The sequence below is a fragment of the Alexandromys fortis genome, unplaced genomic scaffold, assembly GCF_014885135.2.
Source record: "Alexandromys fortis isolate MF-2015 unplaced genomic scaffold, M_Fortis_MF-2015_v1.1 scaffold_267, whole genome shotgun sequence".
NCBI lineage: Eukaryota > Metazoa > Chordata > Mammalia > Rodentia > Cricetidae > Alexandromys > Alexandromys fortis.
This window is the reverse complement of record NW_026068157.1, coordinates 15,418-29,270: the sequence shown is the minus strand read 5'-3', so window position 1 is coordinate 29,270 and position 13,853 is coordinate 15,418. Positions and strand designations below refer to the sequence as shown.

General features: G+C 40.4%; 1 protein-coding gene across 2 annotated transcripts; it reads left to right on the top strand.

Moving 5' to 3' along the window:
- Window positions 1-6,628: 6,628 nt before the first annotated feature.
- LOC126491679 (zinc finger protein 134) lies at window positions 6,629-13,826 on the top strand. 2 transcript variants are annotated; one of them, XM_050127515.1, is made up of 3 exons: window positions 6,629-7,045; window positions 8,619-8,719; window positions 9,713-13,826. In XM_050127515.1, exon 3 carries the CDS (start codon window positions 10,192-10,194, stop codon window positions 10,954-10,956), a length of 765 nt encoding a protein of 254 aa, XP_049983472.1. In that variant the 5' UTR covers window positions 6,629-7,045; window positions 8,619-8,719; window positions 9,713-10,191; the 3' UTR covers window positions 10,957-13,826. The 2 variants fall into 2 exon arrangements, with proteins under 2 accessions (XP_049983472.1, XP_049983471.1); XM_050127514.1 differs by having other exon boundaries at window positions 6,629-7,075.
- Window positions 13,827-13,853: the final 27 nt, after the last annotated feature.

Below are 13,853 nucleotides of genomic sequence, written 5' to 3'. Positions count from 1 at the left end.
GAGATATGAAAATGAGATGGCGATCCCGTAGTCCAGGAATGTAGCTATTGTAATCACAGTCCAGCTGCTGTATTTGCAACGTGGTAGGCCACCATCACTGCTTGTCATAATTTCTTGCATTAATGAAGGGCTGCCCTTATTTATGCATGAGGACAGAGTTGCATCAAAATGATGCTACCAAGCCTCCTGCTTTCCAGAAAGTATGAGTTCCGAGTTCTGTATTCTGAGTCACTTTTTGTAAAGTTTACTAATGTAGTAGTGAAATGCAGTCATCTCTATGGTTTATTTTTTGACAAGTCGTGTACTCGTGTGTGTGATGATGGCCTTGCCTGTGATTTACCTCATAACCTGTTAGAATCTTCCCCCTTTTCCCAGACTTTTAAGTGCTCACTATTTGACTCACAAGAGCATAGTTTGTGAATGAAAACAAAAGTTGCTTTTTTCCTAGGTATTTTTGGCAAAACATAATTATTTTGAGATTTATCACTGCTGCTTCTTTAATACCTTAGTCTTTCTATTGCTCTACTGTGTTTGTTTTTTATAATTACAACACTACCCATCGATCTGTTTTTGTCCATTCAGCTTTTGATGGATGCTTAAGTTGAATCCTTTCTTGTGCTGTTATATATAAGACCACAATGAATAAAGGTATATTACTCATTTTGCATATGGTTTATTTCTCTTGAGCCAGTAACTCAATATATGTGAATGTTTCCATTTTTATGAAATTGTCAGACTAATCTAGATTGATATAGACCATTGGTTGGTTTTCAACCTTCCTAATGCTGCAACCTTTTAATAGAGTTCCTCATGTTGTGGGGACCCCCATCCATAAAATTATTTTTGTTGCTATTTCATAGCTGTAATTTTGCTACTGTCATGAATTGTAGTGTAAATATGTGTTTTCTGGTGGTCTTAGCAACCCCTTGAAAGGGTTGTTCATCCCCAAAGGGGCATGATGCACAGTTTTAAGAATCACTAATCTAGACAGCTGTTGAACTCACTTGTCCTCACTCTTGCTAATGTTTGGTATGGATAATGTGTTTGCTTTGAGCCATTTGATCCATTTAAATAGATGTATAGTAACATAGAGTATAGTCTTACTTGCTTTTTTTGGTGTTTCGTGATATTGAGTATTGTTATGTGTTTTTTTGTCAACTTGTATGTTTTTAAAACGTTTTGGTTTTGTGTATTTTTGAGTGGAAATTGGTGTAATTGTCCTTTTCATTAATAAATAGATGCACACTAACAATATGTATTAAGACTTCATTCATTCATTCTTTAGTGGTTGATAGACTGGTCCTTGGTAAATGGTGGGAAATGTTTTTGAATACAACCACAGTATTTTAGCAGTTTTTCCCCTTAATTCATGGTGTGATGGTCACAGGCACTGGATTCGTTAAACGTTGTCTGCATTGGTAACATTTCTTGTAAGTCTACCCATTTCACAACAAGCTAGTACTGGTTTGAATATTTAATTGCAGTCCCACCATGGCCAATTCCAAACTGCCACAGTGATATTATCACCTATTGAGTTGGGAAGAGATATGCAATAACATGTTCATTTTATCATATTGATGCAATAGTCACAAGTTACCTGAAGTACATAAATATGTAAGTAAATCATTAGGAAATGACAACTTTTGATTGCTTCCCTTGCTTGTTAAAGATAATTTAATTGAGTTGTAATTATCTTAACAAAATTATTTATGTAAACACTATTTTAATATCCGTATTTAAAACTATGTTAAGTTTCCTAATACTCTTTTTAATCTATCCCTCTAAATGTAAAATGGGCATAAGGATATATTCAGCCTTTGTAATGGATATTTTCATTTGTGCAAATAGTAAGGATTATGTGAGGAAAAGCCTATGAATGCTTACAAATGAATTGCAATTAACAGCATATATAGATATATACCTATTGCCAAGTAGTTTCTGTCTGTGTGTGACAGTCTTATGTAGTCTAGGTTGCCCTTGAGTTTGTTAGCTGAGACTGATCTTGGACTTCTCCTGCCTCTGCCTGTCTAATGCTGGGATTGCACAAATGTTCAGCCCTGCCCAGTTTATGTGGTGCTGGAGGACAAATGCAGAGCTCTGTGCTTGCTAGATATATACTCACTAGCTAAGCGATATCCCAGTCCTGAATTTTGATATATCTCTACTTTCTGATTTGGTTTTGTTTTTCTTTGTTTTTATTTTGCCTTTTCTTGATGTCATTGAACTTACCTTATGACCTATTATCATATTACAGTTATTATGGGAATAGAACCAATAGACGATGGATATGCAGTTAAAAGGAGAGTAAGATTAAATTGATTTAAACAAAGGCTAACTAATTAGTTCCACCATGGCCAGGAAGCCTAGAAAATCAGTTGTTGCCCAGTCTCTAAGAACCTGGAACACTCAGAACAATAGGGCCAATGCTTCAATGCCAGTCCAAAGCTGAAGGCCTAGGAGCTCCCTAGAGAGTCACTATAGTTTGAGTCTCCCATTTAAAAGTTGAAGCCTGGTATGGTAGCACATGCCTTTAGTCCCAGGACTTGGGAGACAGAGGCAAGTGGATCTTTGTGAGTTTGGAGCCAGCCTTAATCAGAACCTGCCTTGAATGAATGAATGAGTGAATGAATGTTGAATGATCTGCAGTCTGGTGACTTCAAGTCATGGCAGAAGCAAAAAATTGCCCATTCAGGAGCAATCAAGCTTGGTAGTTGTATAGCAGCTTCCCCCTTCTGGACTTTGTTCGTTCATTCCCATATTGATGATGCACTGGGTCAATATTCTTAGCTGTGAAGGAAATGCAAATGCAAACAATATTGATATTCTATCTCACCCCAATCAGAATGACTATCATTGAAAACAAAAATAATGGTAAGGATGCATGCAGCAGAGAGGAGACTTTGTACACTGTAGGCAGGAATGTAAATTGAAATTAGTGCTGTTGCTATGAGTATGGAAGTTCATCATGAACTTACACACACCACACACACACACACACACACACACACACACACACACACTAAGGTAATCTGCCACTCCCTGGGAACACACAGGCAATTCTTGCCAGGGAAGCAGGGAAGCTAATTGCAGATCTTCACCTCTCCCTCCATTCCTCCAAGCCCAGTCCTTCACCGTCATCCCCAGCTAAGCAACAGAACAGCTGCAGCAGCTGCTCCACCACCACTGCATCTCTGCTCGATCCCACAGATCTTTCCCTCCTAACTTCCGGCAGGCACTTCCGGCAAACACACAAGCTGCTCTAATCAGGAAAGCAGGTAGACTAAGTGTAGATCTTCATCTCTCTCCAGTTCTCCATGTCAAATCCCCTGGTGCTATCCCAAGCTCTGTACAGACCTTCTGCTATGTCCTTTCTGCACTCTCTACTCCCATTCCCAGGGGACTAACTAAGCAGACCCTTGGTCTCTTGCTCCCTGAGACCTCCCCCAAGTCAATCCCTATTCCTAAGGGTCAGCACCCAAGACCTAGAAACTTATTTTACCGAGTACAAACAAGGTCCACACCTGTCAGGACCCCAGATTTTTTTCTACAGGTAATACACAAACCACAATATCCTAGGAACAAGTGAGAAAACAGAAACCAAGTGAGAATACACCCACCCAACAAAGATAACACTAGATAACCACAACTAGAATTACAGTCTTCTCAAACAAAAAAGCCTAGAAGGCAGCATAAAAAACACAAATCAACAGCCAGAAAGAACAGTATGTCTCCACTAGAGTCCAGTAGCCCTACTTGAGCTGGCCCTGAATATTCCAACATGATGGGAGCACAAATAAAAGACCTTAAATCAGCCTTTATGAATAGGATAGAGGCCCATGAAGAGGATATGTTTAAACCCCGTAAAGAAATCTATGAAAACACAGTGGAAGGAAATGAGTAAAACCATTCAAGACATGAAAATGCAAATAGAATCAATAAAGAATACCCAAAATGAAGGAAATCCAGACATGAAAGATTTAAGAACTCAACAGGAACCATAGAGGTAAGCTTTACCAACAAAATACAAGAGATGAAATAAAGAATCTCAGGCATTAAAGACACAACAGAATAAATGGATACTCCATTCAAACAAAAGTCTAAAAATTGACACAAAATATCCAGAATTGCTGGAATTCTGCCATTGGTCTGATAGCCAATTGTAAGAGTGACTTGCCCAAAAGGAGGAGTGTTTATTGGAGGGTATGTGAGGAAATACCTGAATAAGAGGCCAAAGCCTCTTTCTCATTCTCTCTCCTCTCCTCTCCTCTCCTCTCCTCTCCTCTCCTCTCCTCTCCTCTCCTCTCCTCTCCTCCCCTCTCTCTCTCTCTCTCTCTCTCTCTCTCTCTCTCTCTCTCTCTCTCTCTCTCTCTCTCTCTCAGCTGGCAGAGTTTAGCAAAAGCACTAAAACCAACAGTTAATAAATGGAACCTCATTTACCTGAGAAGTGTCTGCACAGCAAAGGACACTATCATTCAGAGAAAGCTGCAGTCTTCATAATGGGAAAAGATTTTTACCAACTACATATTCAATAAAGGGCTATTATTGTAATGGCTAAAAAAAAAACACTTTAAAAATGTTCAACATCCTTAGCCATCAGAGAAGTGCAAATCAAAACTACTTTAAGATTTTATCTCATACCATCAGAATGACTACTGATGAGGATGTGAAGTAAGAGGAACACTCACACATTGCTGGGGGGAGTGTATACTCATCCAACCACTATGGAAGTCAGTGTAATGGGTTCTCTGGAAGATGGAAATTTTCTCTATTTCTAGCTACTCTTTTGGTCATATACCCAAAAGATCCCTCATCCTACTACAAAGGTACTTGCTCAACCGTGTCCATATCTGCTTTGTTCATAATACCCAGAAATTGGAAACAACCTACATGTCTCTCAGCGAAGAATTAATGAGGAAAATGTGGTATATTTATACAATAGAATACAACTTACCTCTTTTTAAAAAAATGACAGCATTAATTTTGCAGGAAAATAGAAAAAATGCATCATAAGTGAGAAATTTCAGATGGAGGGAGACAAACATGGTGTGTTTTCACTTATATATAGATATTATCTGTTAAGTCCATGGTAACCAAGCTACAATCCATAGGAACACAAAGAGTAGTATAGAGTAAGGGTTTAGAGGGAACAGGCAGATCTCTTTAAGAAATGGAAATAAAATAAAAGAAATAGATAGGGATAAAGTTCTGGAATGGGAAGATTAAGTAAGGGTAGTGAGGGGATAGGGATTTGGATGGGGAAATACAGGGAAAGACATTTGATATAGGAACATTTGATGGGTAGTATGGAGACCTAATGTAGTGAAAACTTCTAAAACATATACATATATGAAGGTGATGTAAATGAAATCACCAAATAATGGTAGAGACAGAGTCCCAGCTGCCCATCTCTTGACATCCAACAAAGCTTTCTGTACCAGGCTGGGGTTACAACTAATTGTTATTGAACAAAGGGGCCCTATGTTAATCCTCAAACAACCCAGGCTGTTGCCATGAGTATAAGTTGCTCTCCACAAACTGGCAGCAAGACCCCACTGCTGAAAACAACACCTCTGTTGAACATAGAGAGTTGAGCTAATGCCTACATAGAACCTTCACCCCTACATTCTAGTGTCTTTAGTAGAGGGAGGTACACTGCATGGTATCAAACCAGTAATGTAAATACCAAACCAATCACAAACCATTTATCTACAATGGCTTACTTCCTGCAAGGTATGCAAGGCTTAATAGTGGCACGAAGTTTAGGGGAGAAACCAATAACTGACCTAACTGAAGGTCCACTTCATGAGATGGAACCCACACAAAACGCTGTTTGGGTGACCAAGAACCTGAGTTTGGATAGCCCATGGACCTGGGGAAAAACCAAATAATACTTATCTACAAAAAGAAAAAAAAATCCTGATAAAGTGACTCCTATACCCATAGATCAATGCATTATTCACCCAACATCAGAGAAGCTTTTCTTGCAGCAGATCATAAAAATTAGAAAGATCCATAGCCAGACACTACACAGGGGATAAAAGCCTTTGGAACACTCAGCGCTAAATGAAATATCTCCATCAAATTCCTCCCCTCAGAGCTCAGAGAACCCTGCTTGAAGAGGAGGCAAGAAAACATAAGAGCTAGAGTGGATGGAGGACACCAAGAAAACAAAACCCTGTAAATCAGTTGTTCTCAACCTTCCTAATGCTTCAACCCTTTAATACAATTCCTCATGTTTTGGTGATCCCCCAATCATAAAGTTATTTCATTGCTACTTCATAAGTGTAATTTTTGTTCTGCTATGAATCACAATCTAAATATTTTTGGAGGTAGCAATTTGACATAAAGAAGCACAATAGTATAACAACTGTCTTCATATTCACCATTCTGGCGACACTCAATATTTTCACGAATTATCCATTTCTGTAGTATTTATTTTTTTTAATTTAATTTTAGTTGGGGGCGGGGACAAAGCCTTGATATATAGCTCAGGCTGGCTTAGAACTCCATATCCACCCTCTTCAGTGTGTGCCTCTCACATGAGGTCACCGTTGAAACATGAACAATTAACTTAAAGCTTTATATTTTACTTATTTTAACAATGAAGAATATAAGTGCGGGCAGTTAATAACCTTAGTGATTTTGATGTGTGTGTTCCATTAGGGGAACATCTGAAGTAATTTGTCTCAGTATTTGCACTCCTTGTTCTCTGGGTGCGGGCCTTCTCAGATAAAGGTGTTCCCGCTTGTCCCAGCGATGGTCTGGGAACTTTCCCAGAACTTTAAGTCAAGTCACACTGTTTAAGCCCCAACTGATGCTGCAGTCAGCGACCTTTGAGGCAATTTCTCTGAAGGAACTACATTACCCACAATGCAGTGCTTCTTGTGGGAGCATTTCCGTTTAGGCGGGACTTCCGGAATCTTCCTCTCGTCAGGCATCTTGACAGCTTTATGGCCAAACTTTGGAACCTGAGCTAGGAGATCGGGTCTCCTGGGCCAGGCGAGCAGCGGTCCCTGCTCGCCCCACTTTGGTGCTGCTCTGGCAGGTGAGGTCCGTGGCCATGAATCCTGCGCAGGTGGGTCCTAGGTTCTCAGACCTTCTCCTGTCATCCTCACCCTCTAATCACAAATCCGCAAGTGGCTGCTAGGCAGGTGACCAGTGTGGGTGGGAGAACTGCGGTTTCTGACCAGCAGTGGAATGTAGGGTGATGTGATGGCAAAACAAAACACGACCAGAGCAGCATGCATGGAACGGTCGAAAAATGCCAGCTTTTTTGAGCCCCGTCCGCAGCAGAAATTGCAGCAGTAGTTCCTATCCTATGTGACTTGCTTAAGATGAATTGTGTCCTCATTTGGGAACTAAGGAGCATTTTGAATGATGGAGAAAGATGATCTTAAAAAAGATTAAAAAATGAATCTACTGTGGGTTTGGGATGATAAGGACTAAAGCAGGGACTCAGTCCGGGAAGCTATTGCAGTTGACTCTAGAATGTTCTGGTAGTAACTGGACTAGCACAGGGTTGAGCAAGCATGGAATGGATTCTAGATATTCATCAAATTCTGGAGATTGGTGTGGAGATGAAACCATCAAAATTTCCTGCTCTGTCAAATGTGGTCCTGAAAGCACGGAGGGAGTGATGAGCTGTCCCACCACCTCCCCACTTCCCCGTTTTACAAACATCTGAAAGGTTGGAAATGTAAGTTACAGTGGTGAAGATTTTTTTAGAAGGTTTAAGAATTGGTTTTGGACATGCTAAATGCAAGGTGTCTCACACTGCAACCAGCAGGAAAGCTGGCAAGCTATTCTGGTCCAGCATCCTGGGGAAGGGATCTCTGGAGACCTCACCGGTGAGGTATGAGAAGTAAAGATTTGGCTGAGGTTGAGAGTTATTATGGGTATTGTTTTTTGTTTAGGAAGAGAAACAGGAAACTTGAGAGCAATTTTCCATTTGGCTGAGGATCATGTGACTTAGCAAGAGAGTGAATTTAGGTATTCTTCCTGTTTGAAGTGGGAGCTTCTAGATGAAGATGAGACATTTTACTATTGTGGTATAATGCACTCTATGCATTATACTTACCGTCTCCCTATCTCCCTGGATAGGAAAGCTGTCCTAGGCTTCTGGGCTGGCACTATTCCTTTTATTTTATTTTATTTCTTTTTAGCTATAGGGCTTTGTTTTTCCTTACCATAGTTGGGCCATAGCCACTACTGTTTTTCCTGATTCCCTCACATAGGTTCTCTGGGTGCCAAGCCTCAGACATAATAACTTTTCTCTACCACTCACTTTGCTCCCCAATTCTTGCTGTCTGAAGACTACCCATGGTATGTTTGAGGATCGAGATCCTTAAGGTTATCCCTGTAGATCACACCCTAGATGCATTCTCCCTGGCGATGGGACTTTGTCCACAGGTAGCACACTTCAGGGATCCATGATCTGTCTCCTTTATCTAGCGTTTTCTTGGATCAGCAAATAACTATTTCAGTCATCATAATCATTGTTTGTGGAACTCACTGGATTGTCCCTGCAAGGCAGGCTTTATTTTATTGTATTTTCCTTCCAGTCTTGCATGGGTGAGTTTTATACTCACCTATCCTTTCCTGGTGATTCTGTCTTCCAGATCCTTTATGGTTCCTGAAGTATGGCCAACAAGAGAGTCCTGGGCACTTGGCTGAGAGGTGATGACTCTAAGCACAGCAGAAGGGACTTGGATCAACTCAAGTAAGTAAGATCTAGAAGAGGGCATGGCTTTCAAATATTTTTCAGATAGTATCAGAAACTACTGTTTGATGCCAGCGCCAGAGGACAGACCTTCTTGTGGTCTTTTCCTTTCCATCTACTCCTTTTGTTATTTCTGTTCTAATTTCTGACCCCGGGCTTTTCTCTCCACACCTCTAGTGCAAGTATCTTCTGTTGTTCCCTCTACAGTCCTTCCCAGTATCGGGCTGAACTAAGGTCATTGTACTGATCTAAGGTCATTGGACAAAACTAATATCATTAGATGAATATATAATCCTTTAATAGTCCTTGAATATAAGCCAGTCATTAAAAAAAAAATTCCTAAGCCAGGACATACGCTTATACATAACTCTGCTCTTTTACTAGCAGTCAAAGCCTTTCTAGAAGTCATTTTCAGAGCACTACTATGGAGACTAATTTTTCTCCTTGGACTAACATCATTCTTGTGTCTTATCTGACAGTCTTCTCTATTCTATATTCACTGGATCCCAACATTATATAGAGTACTATCAAACTGATTGTACTTTTGTCTCGTCAGCCTCCCTATGCACTTAACCTACGTGCTTGCTAGTTTTATGTCAATATGACACAAGCTGGAGTTATCTGAAAGAAGGGAACCTCAACTGAGAAAATGCCTCTGTAAGAATCATCTGTAAGACATGTTTTTTTTTTTTTTTAAATTAGTGATCATTGAGCATGCCCCAGCTCATTGTGGGTAGTGCCATCCCTTGACTGATGGTCCTGGGTTCTATAAGAAAGCGGACCAAACAACCTAGTAAGCAGCACCCTCCAAGGCTTCTGTATCAGCTCCTGCCTCGAGGTTCCTGTGACATTTCAGTTCCTGTCCTGACTTCCTGTGGTGATGAACAATGATGTAGAAGAATAAGCTGAATAAACCCTTTCCTCCCCAGCTTGCTTTTAGTCATATGTTTATCACAGCATTATTGTAGATTTCACTGTTTTTTCCGCCCTCAGGTTGTTGGTGTGCAATGAAGGATGAAGAAGACCTTCCTGAACCAAGCATTTCTCTTGGAGCGCCACATGTTAACACTCTCAAGGCAGCTTCTTTCTTCACACAGACAACTTACCCTTGTGACGTATGTGGCCCCATTTTGAATGGTCTTTTAGATGTGGACGAACACCAAGGAACACACACTGCACTTATAACGTGTTCCTGCATGGCATGTGAGAAACAGTTCTGGTTAAGTGAAAGCTTTTGCCAGAACCTGTAGCATAACACTGTAGAGAATTCTTCACAAAATAATCAAGGCGAAGCCTCATTAGTTAAGAATTTCAAAGGTCATGAAGAGCCTTACTCTTCAGAGAAGCCTTCTGCGTTTGAGGTGGAGCAGAGGAACCTTCAGGACAGTCCGATTGTTGCCCGACAAAAGGTCACCTATAGCCAGAAGATAGCAGGGGGCAATGAGAGTGAAGACAGCTTTCATGTTGGACAAATGCATTATAAGTGTAGTGAGTGTGGGAAAGGTTTTAACCGCAAAGATACCCTGGTGCAGCACCAGAGGATCCACAGTGGAGAAAAGCCTTTTGAGTGCAGGGAATGTGGGAAAGCCTTCAGCCGCAAAGCCACACTCGTCCAGCACCAGAGGATCCACACTGGAGAAAGACCGTATGAGTGTGGTGAATGTGGAAAAGCCTTCAGTCGCAAAGACAACCTCGCTCAGCACAGGAGAATCCACACTGGAGAAACGCCGTACAAGTGCACGGAATGTGGGAAGTACTTTAGCCATCACTCCAACCTCATAGTACACCGGCGAGTTCACAGTGGATCGAGGCCTTATAAGTGCAGTGATTGTGGGAAAGTATTCAGACACAAATCTACCCTTGTTCAGCATGAAAGTATCCACACTGGAGAAAACCCTTATGATTGCAGTGTTTGTGGGAAATCCTTTGGGCACAGATACACCCTCATTAAACATCAGAGAATTCACACCCAGACAAAGCATTTTGAATGCACTGAATGTGGGAAGCTTTTCAGTAGAAGCTCTGATTTTATAGTACACCAAAGGGTTCACACTGGGGAAAGGCCTTTTGTGTGCAGCAAGTGTGGGAAAGATTTCATCCGAACCTCCCACCTTGTTCGGCACCAGAAAGTTCACTCTGGAGAAAGACCATATGAGTGCGGCGAGTGTGGGAAAGCCTACAGCTTAAGCTCCCACCTGAATCGGCACCAAAAGATCCACGCAGCCAAGAGACTGTAGGAATGCTTGCAACACAGTGTTCAGTCAGGTGAGGAGTCTCAGATAGAGCTATGTTGTATTGTACTTTCTGACCAGCTCAAGTAACTTGCCTAGCGTTCTTTCACTCAGTGCATATGGCTGAAATCACTTGAACTCCTCCATCTTGGTCTTTCCAACATCCTCTGGAAAGAAAACTTATTTACTCAGCCCAGTCCCTGTGATAATTGTGAAGCACACGTGATAACAGTAAGATTTCTCTCTCTGTCATAACTGACTGGTAGACTTGTCTTCAGCCAAGATGGTCTGAGCTGTGCTTGTATTTGGCTTGCAAAGATAATTTACTTCATGGATGTTGTTTTTGTGTGAAATATTTTTATTTGTTGACTTGAGACAGTACTGTTATTTGGCCTAAGCTAGCCTTGAACTTCCCTTTCCTCAGTTTCTTAGTAGCTGAGAGTTTAGACCTGTGCCACTATCCCGAGCTCTTTATGAACTTCGTAACATACTGTTTTTTTTTTCCCATCTTTTATGTCATCCAGCCAGAACAATTACTTTTCTCCTATTACTCTGCTTTCCAATGATAAATGCCTTAGAATTGTGACTTTTAATCTTAGGAAGACGAGAGTGTATTGAAAATAGTTAGGATTTGACAAACTAAAGAGGTAAACAGTCCTGTATTTTAATAGGACAGCGAGTTGCTGGAGAGCAATTCTTAATCCAGTTATGGTGTTACCTTGTATTGTTGAAAAAAGCTTCATGGATAATAATTTCAAGTATTTGGAGGATCTGGCTTGACTGGATTTCAGAGTTATTTGAAGGACCACGAACTGGTTTTGTAAAAACTTGCCATGTGCTTGGGAGCAGAATGCATCATTTGTCTCATTTCTAGGGCATGTGCTACCTCCTTGCACAGTTGAGGAGACCTCTATGGCTGTATTCTCTGGGGTCAGGGTTGGGATATAGGCTACCATATATATAACCCAAAGTGCTGCTAAACAATAGTATGGAAATAGTGAATGTGAATATTTGGAATTACAGATTAATTTCAATTAACTACAGGGGAAATTCTTTCTTTGAATTTTTATTTTTGGTAAGAACATTTTTAAATGTTCTACTCATGATAACTGTGCAGGATAAGAAGATTTGTAGAATTCTTCAGGATAAACTGCTGTACCACTTAGAACCAAGGTTACTAGTTCAACATAGATTTTTTTTTTTTCTGGATTCCTATGCCTTCCTGATATCTTTGCCAAATGTAATTGCTTTATAGGTAGTAACCCCAAGAGAAGAGTGATATGATTCAAGAATGATTCAGTAACATAACTTTTGTGAGTTGCCAGAATTCTTGGTTATAGAGGAAATGGCCTTTGTTGCTTACAACTAGGGAGATGGATTCCTAAGGCATGTGCAGTGATATGGTAGAATTACTATATTAATGTCCACTTGTTTGATTTTACAGTAGAACTAGGTGGTCTAGAAAATTATTTTAATTATTTTTAGGCTTTATGGAGTGTAATCAGCATACTCGATCTATATTGTGTAGGTTGGTATATGTGTACGTACTGTAAAGCCACTCTAGCAGTGATGTAGATCATACCCCAGAGTTCTAAATTTACCTTCTTCATGCTCTTCATTCAATTCCTAGGCAGCCACGAATTTTACTGTATATATGTTCTTCAAGAGGTTATATGTCAATGTGACTATGAAGTGTTTATGTACATTTTGTCTTCTGTTTGTCCGAATAGCTAATTTGACATGTATTTACGTTATGTGTGTGAATAGCTCATTTATTATTGACTACTGGAAATATAGATTTACTACAGTTACTTGATTATCATATTGGTGCGGGAGAATTGTCTGTATTCTGTCAATCATGTTATAAATAAATGCTGATTGTCCAGGCAGGAAATATAGGCGGGAAAACCAGATAGGAAGTAGAAATGATGTAAAGAGAACAGGAGAATTCTAGGAAGGAGGAAGTTGATTCCTCTCTCTCCTGCTCAGATCACCAAAGCAGCAGGATGTGATCTACTCCACTGAAAAAGGTACTGAGCCACATGGCTAACATAGATCAGAAAAATGTGTTAATCAAGATGTGAGAGTTAGCCATTGAGAAGCTAGAGCTAATGGGCCAATCAGCTTATAATTTATGGAGACCTATGTGTGATTTTCTTTGGGGCTAAACAGTTGTGGGGTACTAGGCGGGACAGAAACCACAACAAGCAGCCTGGCCAGCCTTCATGTTACAGACCCATTGCTGTAACAACAAACAAGCCAGGCCCCCATGCATGTTATATCATATTTGTCATTTTTCTTGCTCCGTTTTCTAAATATTAAAAACAGTTGTTGCCATTTGAACTTCTGTTGAGAATTCCCTGTTCAGTTCAGTGTGGCCAAAAGACACTTAAGGTCATGCTCAACCCCCTTAGCAATCAGGGAAATGCAAATCAAAACAACTTTGACATAACATCTTACACCTGTCAAAATGGCTAAAATCAAAAACACCAATGATAGCCTTTGCTGGAGAGGATGTGGAGTAAGGGGAACACTCATCCATTGCTGGTGGGAATGCAAACTTGTGCAACCACTTTGGAAAGCAGTGTGGCAGTTTCTCAGGAAATTCGGGATCAACCTACCCCAGGATCCAGCAATACCACACTTGAGAATATACCGAAGAGATGTCCTTTCATACTCCAAAAGCATTTGTTCAACGATGTTCATAGCAGCATTATTTGTAATATCCAGAACCTGGAAACAACCTAGCTGCCCTTCAATGGAAGAATGGATGAAGAAAGTGTGAAATATATACATATTAGAGTACTACTCAGCAGTATAAAAAATGATATCTTGAATTTTGCATGCAAATGAATGGAAATAGAAAACACTATCCTGAGTGAGGTAACCCAGACCCAAAAAGA

Bases quoted from the DNA above. Each gene is read 5' to 3' on its own strand.
- LOC126491679 (XM_050127515.1), top strand. From the start codon at position 10,192: ATGCATTATAAGTGTAGTGAGTGTGGGAAAGGTTTTAACCGCAAAGAT.